Source organism: Triplophysa dalaica, chromosome 4 (assembly GCF_015846415.1).
Source record: "Triplophysa dalaica isolate WHDGS20190420 chromosome 4, ASM1584641v1, whole genome shotgun sequence".
Taxonomy (NCBI): Eukaryota; Metazoa; Chordata; class Actinopteri; order Cypriniformes; family Nemacheilidae; genus Triplophysa; species Triplophysa dalaica.
The window spans coordinates 9,571,421-9,599,244 of record NC_079545.1 but is presented as its reverse complement, the minus strand read 5'-3'; the positions used below and the strand labels follow the sequence as shown (position 1 = coordinate 9,599,244).

Below are 27,824 nucleotides of genomic sequence, written 5' to 3'. Positions count from 1 at the left end.
AAGACCACAAAGATACACTATTTACATTCGCCAGACTTTAAACTAGGGCTGCACGATAAATCGAAAAGAAACCGCATGCGATTTGGCGGTTGGCTATGATGCATTATGCGCAGATGGTCAGTGAAATACTGGTAATTGCAGCGGCATCCGAAAGCCAGCGGGCGCTTTCGCACAGAAACTCAAATGCTACATAGAGGAAGTACCACGCGTGTAACCAGGAAATGCCATCTTCCAATCTGCGTCTGGCATCTTTCTATCATTTTTTTTAAGCCTCCTCAGGCATTTTCATGATAATAAAGATAAGGATGATGTTTGACGGGTGTTACTTTTTTAAATGCATGTTCAAAGTCTAATAAATGCACAGTGCTTTCAGATGGAGCAGCATTACAAACAGATCACAGAGCGGTGATTCACAAACAATATAATCGCAGCCACTGCGATTTCACAATCGCGATACCCATATCGATTTAATCACGATTTGATTGGGAATTGTGATTAATCGTGCAGCCCAACTTTAAACACATATATACATCGACCAACGGTATTAAAAAGCACTTTTTACACAACAACATCGCCATCCACTGGCCTGGCATGCAAACGACAGCGTTTTTGTCTGATTTCTTGTATCCTTGTAAATGCAGACCGTTTTTATAACGCTGTCATGTGTACGTAAAAACTTTTCAGTTTTTCATCGTGTGAACGTGGCCTTAGTCATGGCGGAATTTTCATTTTTCGGTGGAGTTACCGCTTTAACTTCATCCTGAACCGGAAGAAGCTACTAAAGCTGTGAAACACACCATCCACATCATTATTCCAGGGGAGAAACCACAGCACACAAAAACATAGAGACTGAGTAGCTCCATAGCGTGAAAGACTGACAGTTTAAGAGGGATCTGCGGAGGCATCTCTGATTTCCAAACACAATGACAGAGACCACGTTTAGACCAGACATTATGTTGGTTTTAGAAACATTAAAGCAGGTGGTCGAGCTGACGGTCCCTTCGGGAGGTCATATTAGGGAGGAAAAATGATTCTGATCAGGTGCTGGGATGCCGCACGCAGGGGTGGAGTACTCAATGTGGGCCACTTGAAGTAGACTGAAGAGGATTTATAGCTCACACACTGTGCAAGGTGTATTCTATTAGCCATCAAAGGTGTACAGGAGAAAAGCCATCCTATCCACCACAGGGGCTGCTGAAAAGGCCTAGAAATAGTCCACCAAATGACATGCGAAAAATTGCTTGGATGTCCCAGTTGTTGGTTGGATGCAACATCAAACCAAACAAACATCGCTAGGTACAGCTGACCACCGAAACCTTCTCAAACAAGAATGAAATGTTTGCTTTAAAAGAGTTCAGTAGTGTCCACGTTTTTATCAGACCAAAGGTGCTTCAGTCAACCGTATAAACAGCTCTATGTCACAAAAGAAGCCGTTACTTAAATATCACCAAGTGAAAGCTCGTTTGGAGCATAGCTGTGACCCAGTTGCGATGTGGGAAAGGATTTTGTGGTTGGATGAGAGACCAGGTTTTCCATAAGATCTAACACTACGGGTAATCTGGGCGTATATGTTAAAATTGAAGATTTGAGTCTAGCAAAATACTGTATAATGCTTGTTAATGACGTATATGTGAATGTTAAAGTTTTATCTAACAGTGATGTGTAAATATTGGCTGAAAAATATGTAAAAAATTAATTGAATTAAAATTGCTTATGCGATAATTTTGTGTTCTAGTGTTTGTGTGTATTGGGAGAGGGTGTTTCTTTGGACTGGTGTGAAAGCTAGCCTTTATCTAAGAGCGTTTGTGTATGAATGTTTTGGGGCTGGGTGTGGAGGCAGCAATGCATTGTGGGATGGACGACAGTTTGCTATCCCAATCTGGGCTCACACACCTTGGGTGTGGCTCCAGTCAGACAAATTGAAATATGGACTTTCGGTTTTGGGGTTTGTTACGTCGAGTATAAAAAATATGGCCAATATAAGCACACCGATATATGTTTTTCCAACCTAAGCCTTCCAGTGTTTCCAACATGAGCTTTATTCACAAGTGTTTGTTTACACAAACAAATCCTTGTAGCTGTGAGGTTTATTTCAATTTTTTATTTTCAGAGTATTGAACTGTCCAGCTCCTTACTGATGATGTCACATTATGACTCACTTTGACTGGATCTTTATAAATGCTTTGCTGTTTCCAGAGAGACAAGAAAGCACTCTCCGTGTTGGCGTGCAGGGATCTCAAACAGACAAACAAACTTAGGCTAATGTGGAATCAGTGATGTCATCACGAATTACATCATTTTAATAACTCAATTGTTTGTCTTAAAAACCAGTGCGAAGAAATGAAGACATTTGTCTCTTGCCCAAATTTTATCCTGAGAAACAGACAAGTCCCCTAAGGAACTTTAGAAGAGACCTCTTTAGTGCCTCAATCTGTGCACAGATTTGCCAAGATAGCAGACAGAGGTTTCCAAATTCATATTTTTCATCAAATTGTGTCAAATCAATATTAGAGCTTCATAATATTCAACAGTTGTCTCGAGGTACTGCTTGTGAGGTGAATACATGCACAAAACATGACATGAATTCCTCATCTATGAAAGAGAAATCTCTAAGCAATCCGATGTTTTCTCTGGGATAAATAATGTATTTAATATTTAATAATGTTCTTTAAAGCAAATTTAGCCAGTGGCCTTATTTTGTATATGTGCCAACATAAAGAATTAGTATTTTGGCTCTCAATCACTCTCTCTCTCTCTTTCTCTCTCTCTCTCTGTTTTGTCAGACTGTGGAGATTGTTAATATTAATGAAATCTAATGAACGTTTTGGATATAGAAGTGAATTATTTATGCTTTGTTAGTGCCGCTGCCCCGCGAAAGAGATTGATGGTTCTTTAATTATAAACTAATGAGAGGAGACCACAAACAGTCATTACACTAAAAACATCAGAGCGTTAGCCAAGGGGCTCTTCTAACACAAAAACCATGTTTGATAAATTGGTGCAGCCTGTATCAAATCAAATATTAAGATGGTTTGGTAGGTTAATAAATGGCTGGTTAGAAAGGGTAGTTGTTGAAAGGTTATTTTGAATGCAGGGATGGCGTAATACAGGCCATTTTTGGAAGTGCAAATGCACTTTCTGCAAGCGAGTGCTTTTGTAGTTTTGCAGCTTTGTGTATTGCATCACGTGGCCAATACTTCAGAGTTGGTGCTAGAACTAGAATCCAATATGTCCCTTCAGTAAGATAACATAATATGCCTGAAAGCTCGAGGCCCAACTGAAAAACTGGGGTCCGGCTTTCATTACACTGAAAAAACTAGAAAAGTTACAATGGAAAATAAAGAAGAAATCTTACGGTTAATAGTAATAACAGTTTTATTTCTGTCTTTAATGTGCACCGTGTGCATCGGACTTTTGTGAGAGGTCAGATATTCGTCTATTGAAGCTAAGATGATTAGTTAATATGTAACATTACATTTTTTATCCAAAAGTAAATGATAAATAATGCCAAATTCTCAGCAGTGGTCTCAGATGTATATTAGTCTCAGATGTTAAAGCTCAGTGTATATTTGTGTTTTTCAGTTTATTCATGTCTGTGTGTACGTTGCAGTTTTGAACTGAGTTCTAGTACATTCACTTTTTTGCAATTTGTTGTCTCTGAGCTTCTGTCCACTTGAATCTCCGAATGCATGTGTATGCATACACAATATAGTTAGAACCCATCCCTGTTCATTTCTGAATTCACTACCATAGCAATGAGAAGTGATGGTAAACACACACAAACAAACTCACAATTTAGGCATGCAGACAAGAATGAAAAGCATTTTCTTAATCTGACATGTTTACAGCCGATTTACCTGAAATGCGTCTATAATTGTAGCCCCGCCCTTCATCAAATAACTCCTCCCACTGACCCACACATTTACAAAGTTGACACCCGTCGAAACCTGAACATGTGTATAATTGAAAAACAATTGGAGATGCCGAAAAGCACTGAAGTAGTTGAATTTTTTAAATTGTAGACGTTTTCATCTTGACAGCATAAACAAACATATAATAGAGTGCCTTTAGATTATTTCTGATAACAATGAAAAGAAACCGAGAAGAACCGTTACATGGTTAAACTTGTCTCTCCAATATTTTTAATTTAGACTCCGATACAAGGCTCAACCACTAGTTGTCAATGCACCATACGGTTTCTTTAAATGCTGCAAAACTACCGAACCAATTCAACAAATATATGGAGTTTATTCAGACCCAAAACTCGCGCGCATGAAAACCGCACGCGTGATTTAAGCATGCAGAACAGTTCCACGAGCGTAAACACAAACAAAAAGCGCATTTATGCTCAGCGAGCGAGCAGAACAGTATCGGTGCACGGAAAAGAATCCTTGCGAGTATCGAAAGCCAACAGTATCACAATTCGCGTGCTTTGGATCGCCGTATAATAAGCGCCGCCTGGTTCTAAATTAACGTCATACGCCGCCATGAGATTAAGTTACGTCGGGCGCCGTCGACGTTAAATTAACGTCACACGTCACTCAAAATACAAACGTATTAGCTAATATACATAGCCCCTCCTCTTCTGGGTTTGCGCACTCTACGGCAAGTCGAAGGCTCGTGTCATCTCAAATCCATATCCAGCTTAAAATTGTGGAAAAACAAAAAATGGTAAAGAAATTAAAGAAAAACCCGCTGAAAAGAAAACCACATTACTAATGCAGTACATCGAGAGGGGCCAGCTGAGGTGGCTCGGGCAACTTTTCCGGATGCCCCCTGGACGCCTTCCCGGGAAGGTGTTCCGGGCATGTCCCACCAGGAGGAGACCCCGGGGAAGACCTAGGACACGCTGGAGGGACTATGTCTCCCGGCTGGCCTGGGAAAGCCTCGGTGTCCCCCCGTAAGAGCTGGAGGAAGTGTCTAGGGAGAGGGAAGTCTGGGCATCCCTGCTTAGACTGCTGCCCCCGCGACCCGGCCCCGGATAAGTGGTAGAAAATGGATGGATGGATAATGCAGTATGTTCCAGTAAGCTATGTGTAAAATGTCAAATTAAGTCAAGTCAGGATTAAAGGTACCGTAGTTCCCCCCCAAAACTAAATTTCTGTCATAATTTACCAATGGTCCCGATTGACTTCCATTGTACGAAGAAAAGTCAATGTGGACGAACGGTTTTCTGTTACTAACTTTCTTTCAAATATCTTTTTTTGTGTTTATATGGTTTACACATTATATAGTCATACAGGTTTGAAAAGTAAAGAGGGTGATTACAGAATTCTCACTATGCTTATGCGACTAACATCATAAGTCATTACTAGTCTAGAGCAGTGGTTCCCAAAGTGGGGGTCGCGTAGTGGGGGGCGGGGGGGTCGCGAGATGATTTACAGAAACTTAATTTAAAAAAAAAAAAATTATATGTTAAAAAAGGTAGTAATGATGCGAGTATGAATTTAGGATAATTAAAATAAACTGGAAATAAAACTTCCCGACCAATATGACTGGATAAGGTCACCATTTAATCTATCCACGGCAAATAATCTGGCGTCAGATATGGAAGATGCGCTGATAGAACTGTTCGAGTTCTGGGTTTCTGTTTCGCTAGAATATCCACAGTCGTCGAAAGCCGCGTTGGATGTACTCATGCAATTTGGCTCAACGTATTTATGCGAAAAGACATTCTCCGCGCTGACTTACATTAAGAATAAACACAGTTCACGGCTTAACGTGGAATATGATCTGCGGGTGGCGATCTGCTTTGCTCCGCGCACAGCGCCCATCCATAACATTAGGCGTTTTTTTCTGAATACAAAGTTATTGTTGTATGCGTGTTACAGGCATCTTGTTCGTATTCTGTCTTTAGTTTAAGCATTTCACAGTTATGGGATGTATTTGTTTTTGTCCATAATTTGTTAATAAAATAGCCTGGATTAGAGATTGTGTTCATTTTTGTTTTAGCTCTGTCAGTATGTAACCAAATCGCAAATCCTTACAAGCTGTCAGAGGAAAACACAAAGAGGAGAAAGGAGGGGGAGGAGGGGGGGGGGTCGCGGGTTGTCAGCAGTCTAATATTGGGGGTCGTGGTCAGTTTGGGAACCCCTGGTCTAGAGGTCAGCACGGTTGGCTTACAACCACATGCTGTGTCTTTGACTGATTCGAGTCCCGCTTGGACCAGTTGCGGAATTTACATAGTATGTCTTGTTATGTTTATCTGTGTCACAGGGATTGTTTATTTATATTTCAGCATTTAATTTGTGGTTAATATATATAGAAAGTCAGGAATAAGAGCTTTTTTTCCACAACAAGCTCCCGACACCGTCCAGACAGCCACGCCAACAGGCTTTCAATAATCACCTTCAATAATGTTGTTTCATATGCTTTGTCGAGTAAAATTAAATATATCTAAAAACTCCCCTGAAAGTCAGTTCCACATATGGTATAGCGTCAATCTCTTCATGGAGGTAAAGGGAAATATGTAGATAATGTGAGTGCACCATGGTCGGGTGCTAATGAAATGTAAGTGGGCAGGTGATGTGCGTTAAGGTGATTATTGAAAGGCTGTTGGCGAGGCTGTCTGGACGGTGCTGGGAGCGATTGAGAAATTTAGAATATACTGTTTTTTGTGGAAAAAGAGAACTTATTCCTGACTTTCTTTATATATTTACCACGAAATAAATGCTTAAATATAAATAAAAAATCCCTGTGACACAGATAAACATAACAAGAAAAAAACAATGTAAAATCTGCATGTGATTCCAAGCGGGAATCGAACCAGTCTAATACACCAGTCTAAATACACGAGATGCGGTTGCAAGCCAACCGTGCTGACTTCTAGACTAGCAATGATGTATATTGAAAGTCACATAAGTATAGTTATAATTCTTTAATCACCCTCTTTAATTTTCAAACCTGTATGACTGTATACTGTGTAAACCGTATAAACACAAAAGATATTTGAAAGAAAGTAAGTACCAGAAAACCGTTTGTCCACATTGACTTTTCTTCATACAATAGAAGTCAATCGGAACCATTGGTAAATGATGACAGAAATTTCGTTTTGGGGGGAACTACGATACCTTTTATCATGACTTGACTTAATTTGACATATTACACATTTTACACATAGTTTACTGGAACATACTGCATTAGTACTGTGATTTTATTTTCCGCGGGTTTTTCTTTAATTTCTTTCCGTTTTTTGGTTTTCCACAAGGTTAAGCTGGATATGGATTTGAGATTACACGGGCCTCTGATTTGCCGTCGAGCGTGCAAACCCAGAAGAGGAGGGGCTATGTATATTAGCTAAAAAATTTGCATTTTGAGTGACGTGTGACGTTAACTTAACGTCGATCGACGCCCGGCGTTACTTAAACGCGAGTGACATGTGGCGTGAATTTAGCACCAGACGGCGCTTATTTAACGCCTGTCGTTAAGAAATCGGCGTTTTGATACTAATACGCCGATCCAAAGCACGCGAATTGTGATACTGTTGGCTTTCGATACTATGCTCTTTCAATGATCTCGCAACTGCTCAACACTGGCTCGCTCCTTTAGTTGACTTCTGAGACTTTGGAGACGGGACAATGGCAGATGTTAAGTTATGTGTTTTTGCAACTATTATGTGTACGTCTTTCACGTGTTATAATTGACGTTTAAAATTGTTGTAGTTTTCAATCGTTTTTTGTTTTATGTCTGCGGACACTCGGCTTTGTTTTTAGATTGGTTGTTGTAAAAGGGATTTGCGGCGAATTCAGCTATGTCTATCTTTATTATTGGGTATTATTTCTTGATTATTTTTATTTATCAAATGCATAGCTCATTTCTTTATGGTTTGTGGTAGGTTACTTTAAGGTCCTTAACCGTTAGTTAATTTGTCAGTATATTCAGTGAGTATGTGTGTTATGTGTTTTACATTTCATCAATTGTAGAGACATACGACAATTCTAAGAGAGAAGAAAATACCTCAGCTGCACTGCTGTACAAACTGTTGCAGCCTTTAACAGGGCCCCTTTTGCACAGCATTGGCAGTGGATGAAGAGGACAAGGAAAGCTCCCTCAGTGTCTCATGGAGCACCTGGAAAGTTCCAGGGAGCCCCTTACATTTTTGTTTTTTCATTCCTGGAAGACTTTTTTTATTTTGTGTAAAACACATGATAAAATGGGACTGAAAGTAAACTCTTTTTTAAGAGTTTTAATATGTGTTAACTATTTCTGTTGCAATTATTCATACACTATATATACATCTATTAAAATGTTAAAATATGTTCTGTTTGAGTGTGTTTTGTTGAAATGTTTGTTCAAAGAAATGCAATTATTTTCTATTTATTTGCATTCTGAAAAATAATGTATATTTGAAAGTCTACACTTTTTCTCTAAGTGTTTGCTAAAAACTGAACAGATATTGATTATTTAGATATTAATTATGAACATCAAGTAATAGTTTGATTTCTGAAAAATAATGTATATTTGTTATAATAAGTCTACACTTTTTCTCCAAGTTTTTGTTTCAAAATAAAAAGATATTGATTATGTAGATATTAGGAGCACAAAGTAAATATTATATCTAGTAAAATAGCAAGCACTATGCAAATACAAAAAAAATGTAGGTTATGATATTGTATATTTCAGATATTGTACATAAGTCACCAAAATCTATGCGAATATAAATACAAAAGCCACAAAAACTGATGGTAGCACGATCTACGCTAAACCATTTATGGTTCCGAGACTGGTTGTCTGGATTGTGTATCCTAAAATGTGTGGTGCTGAAGACCCGCCCCTTCTGCCCTGTGTATTTTAAAATGAGTGGCTGCGGACCTGCAGCTGGATATATATCCGTGGAATTGTTCTGCGTGCTTATATCACGCGCGGCTGTTTTTGGTCTGAATAAACTCCAGTCAAATAGTTTATTTCATAAAATAAACATACAACAGAATTTAACAAATTATTTTGAAACAATTATTATAGAGAAAAATAATAATACAAATTAATATTAACATAAATTCAAAATAAATATATATATTATTAGACACTAGCCAAACACAAACCCGAAGTTAACTGGGGGTCAGACACGCACGTCCGATGAAATGTCTATAAAAGCAATTTGGTTAGATCCAGAAAGATAATAGACTTCACAGCAGATAGTCAATCTCTTACTCAGCCCACCTCCTCCATTCTCTTCAATTTCTGTGATGTTGCCTGTATGATTAAGTGATCAGGGTTCTGTTTTATATAAAGTAGCTCACTGTTAAATTAAAAACAGGCCATTTTAATTATAGTCGCTCTTCCCTTAATTAGTTTGTGTTTTTCCCCTCTAACTATGAATTATAGACCCTCACTTTTTTCTCTCCCCTGATCTTTCTCTCTCTGTCTCTATTCTCTTATAAAGAGTTTAGAACTACAACAACCTTTCAATGCCTCTTGATCATTAAGCAAAAGGAAACATTCACACACACTCACAAACAGCCTCTTTTACTTAATGATCACCTTTTCATTTAGGTGGGTCAGTCCGCATCAAGTTAATTACAATTGTAAAAGAACAATGTGGGACAGTCGAGGGACAGTAAACTGATATAATGTGGATAATTACAACACACATGCATAAATGACCAGTGCTTCTAACAGCCTGTATGTAATGATGACAGAGCTCAGTAAATAGACGGCTGGGCAGACAGTCTGATAAAGCCGTGGATGTGTGAATAGATGGAGAGACAGAAAGCAGTAATTTTCCCGGCTGAGAGGGAAAGATGACCTGCTGTGAAATGGTTGTTCATTTTGGAGGTATATTTTTCTCTGTAGGGCTTTAAACATCTCTTCTGTCCTTTGAGATTGAGGGGGAACTGCTGCTGACATACATGATCTTGTGTTGGGCTCAACAAGAGAAGTAGAAAGTTTAAAGCTTTAGTTCACCCTATACAATGAGAATTCACTCACCCTTGTGTCATTCAAAACACACATGCTTTTATGTCCTCACAAAAGGGATTTTTGTCTGTGCAATAACAGTTTCCAGTGAACACGGCTGTCAAATTTGTGTCAAAAGCACCTTAAGCGGAGTCCGAATGATTTCTGCACATTATTCTATTTTATATGGTGTTTTTGTAGCTGTGCAGAAATTTAGTATCTGTGCGTCCAGTCATTGGTCGTAGACTGCTCTTTAGAATTTTTGTGTGCAAAGATTTCAGATTTCCTTGATATGTAAACATGTGTTTTGTAAATTCATTGACAAATGTTTGGCAATACAGATTATAGATAAAAAGAAAGAAGATAGCTACTGTAAGTTACAACAATAGACGGAGAACGTAGCTGTCAGATGTGTTGACAAATGGCTTGTTGTACCTGTTTGACAGTTGTTTGGTAACATTCTTATTAGTCTAATTGCTGAAATCACGTACAGGATGAGTATTGTGTCGTATTTGTTTTCATTTCTTTGACTGCTGAAATGATATTAGGGCAAAACTATGACTAGTTCTACACTGTAAAACTTTGTTGTCATTTCCAGCAGGTTTGCCAGTAACTTACTGTAGATTTAATGTACAATTTAGTTTTAAGCATAAACTTACCTATTTTATATATTTTCTTTTCATAAAACAAGACTAAATATCTTGGGTCACTTTTCTTGTTATTTAAATGTATCGTAATTTAAGAAGTTTTAAATATTTTTGCATAAAATAAGAGATAAATGCATTTTTTTGCAGTGTAATGTGCTAAGGCCAGTCTATTCTTGCTCATTTTGAATCTCAAAAGTCAGAGTGTTTACATTTTGATTAAAGTATTTGAAAACAGTACTAATAGGTTCTAATTCGAGTATTAATTAAGTATTAGTTCAATCTAAGTCAGTTACTGGCAAACTGTATTAATAGTTAATGCAATTACATTCATTCAGCCTTGAATCGCTGACTGATTTATAGTGAAATCTATCAATTAATTAATATCATATTGTTTGTTTAGGCATTTCAGGCACATTTTTGTGAACCCATAACTAAACACAGTATGTTATAAAGAACCTAAAAAAGCACTGATTTTATCAACAGAGACAGTAACAAGAACTGATGGAGCGCAAACAGTCAGCATTTCAAATGTATTGAGAGGACTGTGAGGCTGTTTACAATTAAACGGGTGGCATCAGGAAGCAGACGTTTGTATGTGGTTAAAAATTAGCTGCTGAAGTGAATCAGCATGCGTCGGTGCAGGACCTGGTGAACTAACCACATCTAGCGACAATATTTGCTTTAATATATTCATGAATTTGGCTTGATGACTTCTTGCATATTTGTATAAGCCATCTGTGGGAAAAATTGCTGTGGGAAAGATATGCATGTTTCTTTGTGATATGTAAGAGGCAGTAAGGAAACTTTTATAGATACTATAGATGTGTTCAATTGTTTTGTGAGAATTAATCTGGGCTTGGTATGTTCTCAAAGGATTGTGTTGTTGGGACAGAGGCCATCTTTCTGGTCTGAGGGGAGTGGCCCTACGCAGTTAGCATCCAATGACTGGCTTATGAATTCCTTATGAACAAATCACTTGACCTTTATATAAGGTTTACAACAGACAGTTGTAGGCTGTAACCCACACACCCTTATCACACATCAGATTTTAATTTTGTTCCTGTCATTATTTCTTGCTTGATGTTTAACATAAAAAAACACCTGGAGCGTTGACATGGAAGAATCGTCGTGCTTTTCCTCTAACAATCTTTGAAACTCAGCTATAAAGCATTCGGTTCGTTCCATCTCCCTTTCTGCCTCTCAGTTCCTCCTCCATGCTTGCGTTGCTGTTCTACTGACCCATATTCCTTTTCTAGTTCTTTAAAGCAACAGAGCCGCACTCAGCCTCCCAAAGTAGCACCGACATCAATAAACCCCAGTGACAAAGCAAAATATTGAATGAACGAAAGAAAGAAAGAAAGAAAGAAAGAAAGAAGAAAAAAAAAAGAAAGAAAAAAAATATAATTGTCCTAGGGATTATCTTTATTTGTTGAGCTTCATTTATATGCCATGACACAACTCAATGTGGAAAATAAATAGTCAAAACACCCTCAAATCATCATCCATCATCAATACGATTGCATTACTTACAGTTTTAAAATAATTGGCAGTTCTTAAGCTACTTTTGCTTGAATATCATGGTGACAAAAGAAATTAAAGTGTTAAGTGTAACGCAAGCAATTAAATCCATTCGGTGAGTACATTTACTGCAAAAGACATTGTGTTGCTAAGGTCCTACAGCGGATGTGTTTCAGAAGAGCAGCCATGTTGGATGGAGGGTCTGACGGAGGATTCTTTGTTCGCCATGGCAACCATCTGTGTCCTGAAACTGTGATTCCAACAGCACGCATTATTTCTGTTTAAGATGTTTTAGTGTATATACATCTAAAAGGTGTTTGGCACATCTTCTAAAAGACAGAAAGCATATCTGATGTTTTCAGTTTTTAAAAAGAAAATTACTGTTATATCTGGAGACTTGAATGTTTACTTTGAAAACGAATGGTTTTTGAGTTGAAACTTTTCTGTGTGTTGACAAATAGACACCTTACAAGGTGTGGATCAAGGTGTTTTAAAACTTCTATAAAGTTTTTTTTTTATATTTATCTTTGCATTTTACATTCTCACATTTGTGGAAATACAGATGGCTCTGACGGTGGCTGTGACTTTGCACATCAAATTCACATATCTGAGGCGGTTTATTGTATCATTAGATGTATCATTATTTGGAGTGACACTGAAACAGACCTTGGTTTTGCTGCATTTGGCAAATATGTGAGAAAACTGCCTGAGAGGAGTGCAATGTTACAGCAAGGCTTTCATACAGCATGCTTCAGACAGGCCGCTCAGTGCCCTGCAACATGCAAATTCATGTAATTCACACCATGTTTTATAAATCCCATCTAGCAATCACTCTAGTGGCTTGTCTTGTACGGTCAGAGATTTTGAATATAGACTATTTTGCTTTGCATCTTTCGAATCAGCAGAATTTGAACCACATTTGTTGATGTATTCAACCTTCCTTTCAACGTGTTGTTTTCTTTAAGCTGCCAAAAATGAGATTTCATTGACATCAATTAGTCTTGTTGTCAGACGTTGATCTTAATTTATGGGCTTTGCACAAACTTGGGCTATAGGTTTGTCGTCTTCCAGGAAAATGTTACTGCGCTGTGGTAAAACGAACAACTATGATGAGTTGTATACGAATATATGATTCAGCTTCGCATATACACAAGGGCTGACAACAGCCAGCCATACCAAAAATGTTAAAAAATATATGTTTTGGGGTATTTATGTCCTGACGTGCGGATATTTTCTCAGCTGTGTGTGTGTGTGTGTGTGTTTGAGGCTGCGGGCGGTTAGTGATGTCGTTGGTTGAGTATTGAGCTCCCGTCTGACCTACTTTCGTACTTCGCATCAGCTCAGCGCTGTTTACAGACGCTCGTGAACGGAGGATGTGGACCCGGTAACGAAAAAAAACGCACGGAACCCGTTGCAGAAACGCCGAGACACGTTTCGCTATATAGTGGGATTCCTCAGTTTAGGTGTTTCGTGCAGTTTTGTCCGGTTTCCCACTTTGGAGTGCATTTTTGTGGATTGTTTATTGTAACGACGTGCTCGCTCGTGGCTTCCAGTGAGGCGCGGACGGAATGTTCACCGATAGCCGAAGTCCGTCGCGGAAATGGAGGGTAAGATTTTCTTCGTAGTTCTACAGTTCAATACAGTTCAGGTGTGGAACGGTTTTAATATATAGATTTAAAGCTTAGTTGTTTGCATCCATGAATCAGTGAAGCTCTCGTGTACGAGCTACACTTGAGAAGCGAGTGGAAATATAAGGTACGTTAATAGAGTTGTGATTCATGACATTTGATGCTCGAGGTTCGCGGATGCGCGGAAGCGAACCGCGCTGCTCGCGGGAATGTGTCACGGAGATCGTTTCCAAATGTTCTCATTCCCGGCGTGGTGGGATGTGCAAGTGCACCGCGTTTACAGTGAAATTATATGAATGAAAACTTTACATTTTTGCCGGTATGTTTGGTGATCCCACTGTTTTGATTTAGGACAGGTTGAAATTCTTGCAATGCGCCCTAAATGGGTCACCGTGAAGTCAGCAGATATCCAGCCAGCGTAAACCAGCCAGTTTTGACTGCATCGTTGAAACTCTGACCCTGTTGCTTTTGTAACTTTAAATATGATTTATTTAATTTTTACTTGTGTGAATAAAAAAGTCTGTCTTAAAATACGCGCTTCTCTCTCGTGCTGTGTCCTTGGACTCCGGCTGCTGTTTAGGCTGAAGGTGCGTGTTTGGGTTCTACATTTTGTGGTTTATGAGTTAAAAAATACGGTTAGGTACAAGTGCTTTTGATAAAGGAGTTTTTTTAATTAGTGGTGTACTGCGCACAGTAGGGAGTAGGCTACAAAGAAGCACAGATAACAAACTGTTAAAACAAAAACCACAGAACCGCAATAACATGTGTTTTGTGTTAAGTTGTGTGTTGTGATTGTTTGTACTGTATTTATGATTGATGTTGTAAATTGTCTTTATGTTGCTCGCTGCTGTGCTCTTGACCATGTCACTCTTGTAAAAGATTTCTTGATTTTTTGAAACTGGATAGATAAAATAAATTAATTTAACATTAAAGCATTTTCGGATTTCATTGGTGCTGCAAATCCACATTTTGCCGTGGAAACGTTAGTACATAGTCGGGCAGCGAAACCTCACAGTACGCGAAGCCGCCATATTGTTTTGGCTATACTCGCGCGACTGAGCGCCTAAAGGCGGGTATAAACTATGCGATTTCAGGGAAGCTCTTGTTAAATACCAACTCGCACTTTTACAGTAAATCGTATGTGAAGTAAACATCAAGCTCGCGATTTATGTGCTCTCAAGCTCGGCTTCAACAGTGCGATACACTGACGAGATGCGACCAAAAGTTACACTTTGAGACCCGTTTTTAAAACTTTACGTTTTCAGTCCCCTAAAACGCCGTTTCCGTGTAAACGGACAGCCAAAATGCATAAATGTTCTTGTATTTTCACTTGAAGACGTTCTCGTTTAAACGGCCTCTTAGTTTCTTGTGGAGATTGTTGTGTGTTCATAAAATGGAAAAAACCTTTGTGAATGTTTGCATACTAGTGTGGTTAAGTGTGTATGGGTATGCTATGTAAGCCTATATCTTATATGTTCTAAACAGTATATGTGGCTTTCTGGAAGTGATTCACTGAAGTTATGATTATTTTAATAAGTGTGACTGGTGTGAGTCAATGTGTATGTATGGGTGGATATGTGAGTGTGTATGGACTATGGAGTGTATCTTGTCCTCTAGTGTGTGTGCAGTATGGAGCCCTTGGTTAAGGGTGTGGGCTCTGGGCCTCATGGTCATGTATTGTAAATAGTGTGCAATAGTGTTGCAATAATTCCCTCACCTCTCACACAGGGATCAGACTGTTCAACTCCTGGAAATCACTCTTTTCTGCTCTCTCTGTTTTTCTCTCGACAGCAGTGTATTACGAATTAGAGTTCCACAGACATCAATGTCAAGTCTGCGTTTGGCACATATTTCCCAGAGAGACAAATTAGACAGTGTTTATTAGAAGGGTTTATGGATGCCAGGGCCCCTATATCTTCTCCATATCCTGTCTGTTATACTGTGTGTCCATAAATGAGTAAGGTGCACTTGAACTATTCACTTGTTTGATGAAAGCCACACTAAGTGCACAGAGTCCACAGTGCAGATGCATCATTCCAACAGCAGGGAATCAGCACTTAATAAATCTTAATAGGCTAAGAGCCACAGTGTTTTTTGTATCTATCAATAAAGTCATTTCTTAAATCAGTGTTTGTTTGCACTCTTCAATGATGCATCACTAAAAAGTATTAATTAAAGCTGTGTTACCTTAAGTACAGGTTTGCATTAGTTTTAAATTACATTTAATTTCTATTGAAAACAAAATTATAGTTTTATGGCTCCATTCAGTGGTTTATGCCTTATTTCTCATATAACTGGAATGAGCAGACGATTAACAAAAACATAACATGCATAAGAACACTAAGAACAACTGGAGCCATATCATTTGTGTGGGTGTGACATCAAAAGTTTTTTTCAGCCCCACACAAACACTCAAACATTTAAAGGCTATATATTCAGGACAACATGTTGTCATGTGATTGATTGTTTGTCAAACTAATGACAAACATGATTTGGAGGCTAAATGGGGACATACATCAATCGCTATCTCTGATAGTATGTATAGTTCTCTTCTGTTCTAAATATGTTAAAGATCAGGTAACACACTCAGTTTCAGCCAATCTCATATTAATTTTGAGTGCCTATACAGTAGTATTGCATACGTCATAACTTCGAACTTAGAGTATTTAGTTTGATCAAATGTATAAAAGAGAGATACAGCTGTACAATTATTTTTGGAAAAAGACAACCTGCTGGAGGCAGACAGTGGGATGGGACTACAGCACGACTAAACAACAACACATCATCGCATCGCATAATCCCTTCGTGTTTTTTACATTATGCACGTACACGCCGATTGCCAACAAAACACAGACATATGACTTAGTTTGATTTACCACATTCAGTTCATGTCCGGCATCTTTTAGCACTGGGACCTTGCCATCTATCAGTTTCAAAGGATTTTCAAATCCAGCGTTATATCCACCATTTATACACCCTTTCGCCTTCAGAACTGCCTTAATTCTACGTGGCATTGATTCAACAAGGTGCTGAAAGCATTCTTTACACATAGCATCTTGCAGTTGATGGAGATTTGTAGGATACACAAAGCTTCCGTTCCACCATATCCCAAAGATGCTCTATTGGGTTGAGATCTGGTGACTGTGGGGGCCATTTTAGTACAGTGAAGTCATTGTCATGTTTAAGAAACCAATTTGAAATGATTCAAGCTTTGTGACATGGTGCATTATGCTGCTGGAAGTAGCCATCAGAGGATGGGTACATGGTGGTCATAAAGAGATGGACATGGTCAGAAACAATGCTCAGGTAGGCCGTGGCATTTAAATGATGCACAATTGGCACTAAGGGGCCTAAAGTGTGCAAGAAAACATCCCCCACACCATTACACCACCACCATAATTGCATTAATGAGAAATCGAACAGGTGTTCCTAATAATCCTTTAGGTGAGTGTATATAGGGATGTAACGATTCAATCAGCTCACGATTGGGTGCGATTCACAATATTAATATAACATCCATCACTGAAACGCTGAAACAAGTTGGAGTGCTGGGGGAGTGTTTCAAGCACAGAAATACTATGACATAGCAGGTTATCCCGCCTTTAATAAAAAAACAATATAAAGTTGATTCAAAACCGGAGTGAAGCAAATAGCAAATTTGTAAATTGTTTGTAAAACCAGCATAGCGTGCAGTATTGATTCAATTTAATTGGACAGATTATGTAAAAACGATTTTACTAGCAAGTTTTGGAAAAATGTGTCTGGTTGTGTTTGAAGTCTGTATCCATAACTGTAGGCTAATGAGGCATTAATACTGCTGTTAATTCACACAAGCATTGTTCTACAGCTCTGTGTGTTATCCTGTCACTGCTGTAACATGCTTCCTTGATTTCACCGCTCCTGGGGCCTCTTTGAACTCCACCCCCCTCATGCACCACCACCACCCAGTTTGACCCTTGACCTGCTTCTGAACCCAATTACTATTTTTACACACTCTTCCATCTCCTGGCGTGTTTGTGTTCATGTTCATGTTTGTTTGTGTGCATGTGCGAGTTGATAAATAACAGACGGAGAGAGACAGAGAGTTCATTTTATGAGTCTGATAAAATAATTATCTGACCTATTCTGTACTATGTACGTTTCTTGGGTTGCTTTGAGGTGTGTGTTTGTCCATGTGCTTGTTTAGATATTTAGTTGTGTATTATAAGCAGAAGTGTGTGACAGCCCTTCATGGTGTGTGTAGGATGAAATATGTGCATTTCTCATCAGGTAATAAGCGATATTGAACTTGGAACTTTGGACTAAACAGGTATTGGGACCAAATGTCATTTTTGACCTTGTGGGGACATTTCTGGTCCTCATGAGGAAAACAGCTTATAAATAAACTTAAATTATGCTATATGTTTATTTGAAAATTTAAAGTTTCTGAAGAGTTTGTGTGAGGGTTAGGTGATAGACTATACCTACTGTATACATGTACATTATAAAAGTCATAATAGGCCCTCATTTTTCAAACGACCGTAGAAAACAGCGTACATCCTAGCGAAATAATCATCCAACGACAACATGTGATTTGTTAAACTTTCCTATGCGGCCAATTCCGTCGTACGTCTAATCGTACCTTATAAATGCGGTGACTGAAATCGTTTTGTAATTTACATATCATCCCTCTATAAATTCAGGGTGTAGACGCCTCGCTCCTAGATTATACGACATGGAGAATCGTAATTCGACCAAAAAGAGGTACTTTTCCGATTTTGAATTGAAACTTTAACCTAGAAAAGCGGAATCAATGGAACAAAAAAAAAACTGACATCACTGCTGCGGTCAACACTGGCGTAGTGAACCGAACTGCAGCTCATCAGGTTTGTATTTTTTATTGGATATGTACGTTTTGTTAATATGGGCGCAGATTATTATTGTTTCACTATTATTTTTATGATAAAAGTATTGTTGTTTTAAATTACTTTGTTTGTTTGTGCATTTAAACTAAATTTTAAACTGACTTCAGTCTTGAAGAACTTTGTTTGAGTTAGCCTACATGAAAGTGTTAATGTAAAAGCGAATGTAGAAATAGTTGAAAATTTGTTTTACTGATAATCAAATAAACATTGCACAAATACCAAAAAAATATTAAAGCATGAGTGTTGTCTGTTGTCATTAGAATGCCTATTTATCAATTAAAGAAGATATCACCTTGCAAATAGATAAACTTACCCATTACTTGTAATTATATTGATTATTGGAGTGTTAAATGTTTTACTTTTAATTGTGTATTTTAATTGTCGTAAATAATCTTAGAGGTAGTCTAAAATCTCATCCGTTTTTTACACCAAAGCAACCGTTAATCTTGTGACATCAAACAATTAAAAGTTCATATAATTAGGCTAGAAAAGAAAATACTTTATTTATGTAATAAAAATAAGAAATTGCTTCGGAATCTATTTTTCAATTGATATACTTAACAAACAAAAAGATTACAATATGAATTTTAATTAATATTTCTTTTTGTCATTATTCCCTTTCAGTTACCAAAAAGCTTAAGCGTGCATGGACCTTCACCTTATCTCAAAACTTGCGTACACGAGCTGAGACTTGTCGTGAGATTTGATCGTAGCAACCACTCACGTTGATCAATGCTAAGTTTTACGTGGACACACAGTTTCTGGCGTACGATCGTTTGATAAATGACGGCCATTATGCGTGTGGAAAGTACCCATAAAACATGGAAACCCAACATGTGAGTCCAGCGTCAGTCTATACTGCCGGCTGTAAACAAGTTTCTCAAAATGAACTCAATAACCGTATCATCGGGTGTGGCTTAAGGTGGATTATGTGTGGCCAGTCAGGTAGAAGGAACTAACACACACTCACACACACACACACACACACACACACTTGCATGCTTTCTTAAATATCTAAATCTAATGTTCATTATAATTGATTAATGATTCTTCACCATATCATTTTAATTATTATTACAAGGGAAGTTGTACTCTTCTCCAACTGTCCCACAGACAGACCAATGATTTTCTATGTAGTGCATCTGAAAACTACATTGTGCATAATATTTGCCTTGTTACTATTTGACTCGATAAACTGCAATGTACTGTATGAGATAAAATGTAATTAACTAAAGACAGAGTTTGTGACATAGGCTACATGTTTTGTTTAAGTATTCAAGTATTTGGGTAAGGATGAGTTGCCTGTTGACAAGACTTTAAGGTCTTTCTGCATAAGAGAGAGATTTTCTGTGGCTCCCTTCATGTGATCACCCAGTCTCTTCTTTCATTTTTGGTGGTACATAAAAATGCCATAAACAATTGATAAATGTCTTAAATGGTTTAAAGTGCTGTTTGTGGTCTAGATACAATGAACATGAAAGTAACATGTGAGCTAATGTTGAGCAGGACATCTTAGTTTGGCAAACTCAGTGCTATTCAAATTCAAGTGATTGAATGACATCAATGTTTGTCATACTTTGTTCTAGTGCCAACTTCATTTACTTTTCATTGCTCTTCCTAAAGTTGCACGTTAACAGATTGATAATCTCTTAAATTCAAGATTTATTGCTGTCGATGTTAAAGGTTTCAGTGTTGGCAGAGAGTTTAATGTGTTCATTATTAGCAGAAAATTGGCTGTGCTTTTTGTTAGCAGACAGTTCAATTCTACTGTTTTCATTATTTCCAGTGTTTTTGTGTTTATTATACTGTGTGAAAAGATATTGCTTGAAGTTGTTTTTTGGTCTTTATAAGAAGAGAGTTTTCTGTGCTCATATTTGATATCAGTTGGCGGTTTATTTACAATTTGTGAAGAATCTGCTTTGGTTTGGCAGAACGTTTGCTGTGCTTATCAGTGGAAAGCTGTATTCATTATCAATAGGGAGTTTGCTGTTTTTATTATATTTGTGGATAGATGTAAATGTTAAAGTATTTTGTTAAGGTGCTGTATTCTTCCATCCATCTCACAGCTACTAGTTTTTGCTTGTCTGGTCATGATCACTACTTGATATATAGCAAAGTTTAACAAAAATCATAAAGAATCATATGTTGTGCTCGGGAGCAGACTGAAGGTATTGATATGGTGTGTGTAAGAAAATCATAGCAATCGGTTTCACATTTGTGTTCATTTTCCAAGACTGATGCAAGACCTGGCTGTATAGCAAGCCCCAGACCAAAATATTGATAACAAGAAAGCAAGGCTGATAAAAACTGAATTTGTTCTGGACACACTTTCACTTGATCCTAAATTGGAAGATTTTCCAAGATGTTTGTTTACAGACTGACCTCAAAGTTTTGTCACTGTGGTGCTTGCGTGTTGCATTGTGAAACATGTAATGTGTGTGTGTGCATTTGTGGGTGTGAATATAGGTCACCAGAAGAGGTGCGTGTCTTTGAGAGAATGCGTAAGAACTGTCAAGAATACTAAATTAAGTCAACAAACTGTTAGACTGCATTAGACTGTGTTTGCGTGTGAGCAAAGATGTTTTAGGTAGTTTCAAAAATACAAATTTATCTTCCAGATCCATTTAACAACAGTATTTTTTGCATCTATGGACACGACGAAGCAGGAAACCAAATCAGATTATTGAATGTATTTCTCTGCATTCAGAATCTGTATAGCATGTTGGAAGCCCTGCAGCCATGTGCAGCTGTGATGAGTGGGAATGACATATCTCATTACAAACCGTGTGTTCCGAGGGCTGAGGGCATATGCGTCCGTAATTATAACCAGCGGTTTGAATGGTGATGTTGCCACCGAACTGTCACATCTGTACTTCCACGTTTAAGATATTCAAATGTTTTTTAAACGGTCCATGGCAAATTACAAAACCTCGAGAAGCATGAACTGACGTCTCGAAAGGAACCAGAGAAAAGAGAAGGTGTCGGGGTTTTCCACCCTCTCATTGCAGATTTTTGACCAAGTCTTTCTTGGAATTCCAGAATGGAATAAATGTGTTCATTACAAACAAAAAATCAAATATTAAAGCAGCCACATGTAGTTAGACATTAGTAATAGCCCAAGCATCTATGTGTGGTAGAAACGGGCAGAGTGAACAGAGCGAATGTGATGTGCCATAATCTTACCACTATTAGGGATAGTTCACATAAAAATTCTTCCACAGTTTACTCACCCTCGTGGCATACCAAACCCATTTCCATGATTTTTCGTTCTTGTATGGAACACAAAAGAAGATATTTTGAAAAACGTCGGTAATCAAGTAACATTGACCCTCATTGACTTGAATTCAATGGTCACCAAACTACTGAGACATTTCTCAAAATATCTTCTTTCGTGTATCTTCTTTTATGTTCACTGAAGAAAGACATCAATACAGGTTTTGAGCGACATGAGGGTAGGTGCATGATGGTCTAATTTTTATGTGAACCATCCCCTAAACTACTGACAACATAGGGGCTGTTCACATTTTTCAACTTTTGCACGCGCAAATTAGTTATTTTAAATGCAGATGCACAGCAACCGCGCTCAAACAGGGAGTGATGCGGTCACGACGTGGTGCCGCAAGTACATTTATGCCGCATCGAGATAAAAATATTTCAACTTTTCAGAATTTCACACGTGCACCGCAGGTCATGTGACAGGAACCTACCAACCAATACCAATCACAGCATAAATACATCTGGGAGCAGAGTTGTTGCAAGGTATTTTCTGTGCATATATCCCTTGTTTATACATCCTTCTCTCAATGGCCAGCATGGCCCATGGTTGCTTAGCAACGACGGATGCCTGGATAGCACAAACTCTTAGCTAGGCACTTTGGAAAAAGTGTTAAGCAGTGCGGCTCGCGTTTCCGATGCTGGCTGAAAACGGTTTTAGACGCGAAATATGAATCGCCCTATAATTTGTCTTTTGTGCGCTTGTGCTGTCATCAGTTACATTCATGCCATAAGTAAATAAGTTCTTACTACTTATAAGTCATACATAAATGGTAATAAACACAATGCTTGTTAAGTGAGGCCTTTAATTGCCAGGAATCTCATAAGAAAACAAAAGATTCATTTGGTAACTGAATTAAATCCGGTTCTCTCTAGACATGCTCTAATCCTCTCGATGACTGGTAAAATTCTGTGCCAAGACTCCTCATTATTATTGTCTAAAAACATACACTTTGGCTGATCTATTAATGCCCAAGCACAATTGGGTTTTACCTGCATTGGGTGTATTGTGGTGGTTCTAAGGTTGCTTTGGCGTTGAGACCAAGATTATGCAATGTAGATCATGTAAAAGTAAACAAACATCCATTATTGAAATCTATTTTATTATTTTACTTTTTTACGAGGCTATAATATTACACAGAAAAAAGATGTTCCTCTGACTGATGGATGAAAAAAGACTTGGGTGGGACAGGGAATGGACGAGGGTATAAGCAAGGTAGTTGGAAAATGAAAGCATCAACCAGACTACTCTGATTTTCTCTCGGTTGTGTTAGACGTCTTTGATCAGTTGAACATCATATGACTGTAGTCTGATTGACATTTACTACCTGAAATTAATGCTTGATTTGGTTTAAAATAAGAGAATGTCATGGAACTTGTCCGTGTTGACATCTGACTGATTTACTTTCTACTAGCTAAGGGTAGATTTTTGCCAAAATACTGTGAAGTTTGATTGGAGGTGCTGGTTTCACCAACAAATGACGTGGGAAGCGCTTTTTAATTCCTTTTCAACGCTTAAGGTCCATTGTATGTAATTTGTGGCATCTAGATGTGAGGTTGCGATTCACAACCTACGCATCACTCCACCCTTTCCCTTCGGAAGGACTATGGCAGCTGACACAGGACTAAGTTGTTATCATGTTTTCGCTTCTTTGCCGATGGGGATCACGTATTTACGAAACGCGCTCTGTAAAGTAGTTTGTCTGTTTAGATCTACTGTAGGTAGAAACAACATGTAAGGGGACCCGCGGTGCATCTAGATAGTTAGGCACCAATACTAAGCTCATGTACTCTTACTTGTACATGTAATATGCACCGATTCCAAAGACCGATACCTCATGTGACAGAACTGACTGAAATTTGTTGTGAAATTTGCCTCGAAAGTTGTGACAAGCACATAAAATTATAACTTTAAGGTAGAGTTGTTTGTAAATATGAAGCTATTCTACATTTTATTAGTCTCACCGTGTTGTGAAAAGGTACAGGCATTGGTACAGTCATAATAAAATGGAACCGGTGCATCCCTATAGATAGAAATATCTCATTCCAAGGTAATAAAAACGTCTTTATAATACACCTGTGAAGACATAGTTATCAGGGATACACGATATATTATAGTCCGTATCGGAATAGGCCGATAAATGGTCATTTTCAATGTTATCGGTATCGGCCGATAATTACATTTAGGCCGATATATTATGGCCGATAAATTATGAATCATTTTCTCTGGTTAAACCACTTCAGCTGCATGCTGCTCACAGTTCAGTATTGTAGAGTCTTTCTGTCATGATCATTCACTTACGGCTATTAGCAAAACATTGTTGATGTAGTATGTAGATATTTACGAATGTATAAATTATTTAAACAAAAGCATATAGTTTGAAACAGACTGCTGTCTGAATGCTTTCTTTCTTGAGACCTTTTAGACTTGTGGCTATTGAGAACAGTTTTTTGGGTTGCTCTGGAAGAACATCTTTAATTTGTTTATTCACTAAACATTATACCAGAAAAGTTTAAAAGAAGAATTGAAGAATCTTTAATTAGTGTAGAATGCTTGGTACATGATTTTCAGTCTCAGAAAATGTTATGGTACTTAAATACGGTATATTGGCCATTATATCTGTTATCGGCCTCCAATGTTCAAGAATTATCGGTTATTTCCCAAAATGTACATTTCGGTGCATCCCCAATAGTTATGTATACTATATTGCATTTCTGTTAATAGATACCCCCAAAAAATACACATTGGACATTTAAGACAATGCCACAACTACTGTTTTGTTTGACAGGAGGGAGTACTAAAATACTTGCCATTTTTCTAGGGTATTCACAAGCATACGCACACACACTCTCTCCGTCGCTCATACTTTGTTGCTCCCTCCCTAACTGATTCTCATTCTCCCTCTTTTTCTCTTTCTTCCTTTCTGTTGTTTTGGATTATAAAGAGGTCGGTGTAAAGGATGTTTCTAGGTCACGCCACTCCTTGTCGATGCAATGTTTCCTATGGGTTGTGCCAATACTGCGTTATAGTTTAAGCCAGGGTGTCGTCACGATACCTGCCGCACGCTTTTTATTTGCTTGGTCATCAGATGGCGCATTCAACATTTTTAATCCAGAAGTTTATAAAGTGAGTAAACTCAGACATAGTCTGAGTGTTTGAGAAGCGGAAGTTCTGATAATGGGACTAAGATGTATGAGTTTAATAATTAGACACAAAAATACTTTGATACACCCAAAAACATAATTGTGGCTAAGTTTAGTGTGAGAAATAGATTGCTTTGACACATCACAGTGGATGATAAGCAGGTTTTGTGATGCAGTGACCATCAACATATTCATTGGTGTCGGTTACTGTAAGGGTGCAAAAGAACAATTTCTATTGACCAAACTTAAGATTTATCAAATACACAGCTGTGATATTACACAGCTTAATCGATATGAATTCTAGGAGCTTTTACGGGAATTTAATTTGATATGTTCATTGTCAACAAATGGACATGACTACGAGCTATAACAAACTTTATTTTCTTTCACAGGTTCTGTAGTCTGAACAACTAACATCATGGAGCAAGAACAGAGATTTATTGACAATTGACAGTATCTTGATGATAAGCTAGTGTTTGGCATTTTCGAACTGGCAACCTGTAAGGACAAGCAGCAGGCATTGGCAGCAAGTCATCTGTAGAGGGACACCGGCTGCTAGCCATTGGAGATTTTTTAGTAGCGGCTAAGCACTTGCATTCGGTGGTTAGTGTGTGTCCTCTATTAGAATTATTGGGGGTGCTTTGAGCATAGAAGACACGAATGGGACACAACAGCCTTCACAGAAGGCCTGAATGGGAGAAGGAGTGAGAATGGACAACCTTTCAGAGTTTGGAGGTCTTTGTCCGTCCAGCCGGAGGGAATGGGAGTGAGTATACACTGCTGTTATACATTAGATCACCCCTAATCTGAAACTTGTTCATATCGACCCACATGTTATTGGAGTTAGTTTAGGAAGCCATGTAGAATAGTACCAAGTATTACACAACGTCTTATGGAAGAAATGACAAAATACAAGCTTGTGAATGCAATATGACAAAAGTTTCATTTTTATGATACCGTTATTTGAAGTGATGCTTTCAGTTTTAAAGACAAAATTTTGCTCTGATTGCAGCACAAGCAGTTGTGTGGATGATTTAATGGATGAAGATGACAAGGACAGAGCAAAGAGGTACCATCATTGTGGGATATTTGTTGATAAGCAAAACACTGCAGTAGACGGAAAACTTTAATTATGAGACTTTCGCTCTCACACCTACCACATCTGCCTTCCACGCTTCCTTTCACTCTAAATAAAAGACTTCCTCATGATAGGAAATGGCCAGGGGTTAATGGATTTTTCAAAAGCTAATTTGTCAAACCAGTTCTTCAATGAAGTGAGGAAAAATAATAATTCTTTGTCAAATTTTCTATGACAAAGCAAAATGATAAAATGGCAACATAGTTACTGTGCACTGCATTCAAAGGTGTTTATATAACCATTGTATCTTTACCAAATATTTTTTCTTGACTGCATGTTTCCCCATAATTGGCATCATCGGAGAACAGAGACAGTTAACTAATTGATTTTATTTTTGCAAAGAAAAGCAATTATGCAATGCAGTTAAGTTTAAAACAGGCAAAATAATTAAATTAATAATAAGTGTCTGTATATTACAGTTAAAAAATAATCATAATATTGTTATGACCCAGATATTTAGATGTTGGTATATTGCCCCAGCTAATTCCCACCCATCATGTACAATACGGGTGTGCAGAATGTCTACTGTATGTAATCAGGACAAGATGTGCTCCGTTTTACCGTAATTCTCTGTAGTTATCAAAGGTTATCTGGGGAAATCGCAAACACATTATCTTTACCACAGACACACATTTTCTCTTTGTGTTTAGGCTTTTTCAGGGTCAATATGTTAGTAAAAATAACCTATTCACGTGTTTTATACCATTTTTGTATAATTTTATGATGGTTATATTGTGTTTTACATATGCAGTAGATACCCAGAAACTCTGTGTCATAAACAATTTGAGTGTCATCTCTCTCTCATTATCTCCACAGGGCGTCCCGTAATAAATCAGAGAAGAAGAGGCGAGACCAGTTCAATGTTCTTATTAAAGAACTGTGTACGATGCTGCAGGGTCAAGGTCACCCTCGCAAGATGGACAAATCCACCATCCTGCAGAAAACCATTGACTTCCTGCAGAAACAGAAAGGTCAGGGAAATGATCAAGGTTTTTTGAAGTACAAATGGTATTAAAGGGGTATTAAACATTGGATAACGGTTATAAAAAATAAAAAACCCTAGTTGAATGCAGAAAAATGTAATCTGATCGAAAATTATTACATTGTTATATACGTTGTATTAAATGCTTTGGTTCACCTAGGCGTCCCTTCCAGTCATATTAAACTGGTGATGTCTCACTTTATTTGCAGTTATAATATTTATTTTGTCATATTTAAGTACTAAGATATCCTTGTACAAGAAGCAGTGTCCAAAAACAACACTTTGCTTCCCTGGACGATTTCATTCGCAAAATCAGATAACTGTTTTTTTAAATCATGTTATTACTAAGCATTTCAAGTAATATCAAACAAACTACATTTGGGTTGTTTTGATATATAATAACAACAAAAAATACAGCTTACTGACAAAAAAACATGATAACATTATAAAAATCATGAATTAAAATACATTAGAAGTTTTTTTTCAAATAAAATCTTCTGTTAGCAGTCATTGGACAGCTTACATCTCTTAAAGGAATAGTTTACCCGAATATGACTAACCCTCATGCCAACCCAGATGTACTGTATAAGAATTTGAGAGTTTGAAGACAGGCGAGTCCCTGTGAGATTAAAAGTTATTGATGTCCCACCATATTGAGTTTGTGTTTTTACAATAATGCACAACTTATCACTTTGG

General features: G+C 37.8%; 1 protein-coding gene across 3 annotated transcripts in view; it reads left to right on the top strand.

The window, feature by feature from the left end:
- npas2 (neuronal PAS domain protein 2) overlaps positions 1-27,824 on the top strand; it is a 56,868-nt gene that overhangs the window by 10,519 nt on the left and 18,525 nt on the right. For 2 of the 3 annotated variants that reach the window (XM_056745687.1, XM_056745686.1), the window contains exons 2-4: positions 25,401-25,774; positions 26,021-26,077; positions 26,963-27,117. In XM_056745687.1, coding sequence (XP_056601665.1) covers positions 25,701-25,774; positions 26,021-26,077; positions 26,963-27,117 — 286 coding nt within the window. In that variant the 5' untranslated portion in view covers positions 25,401-25,700. Of the gene's footprint in view, positions 1-12,528; positions 13,667-25,400; positions 25,775-26,020; positions 26,078-26,962; positions 27,118-27,824 lie in introns of those variants that run through there. The other variant, XM_056745685.1, reaches the window with a different exon arrangement.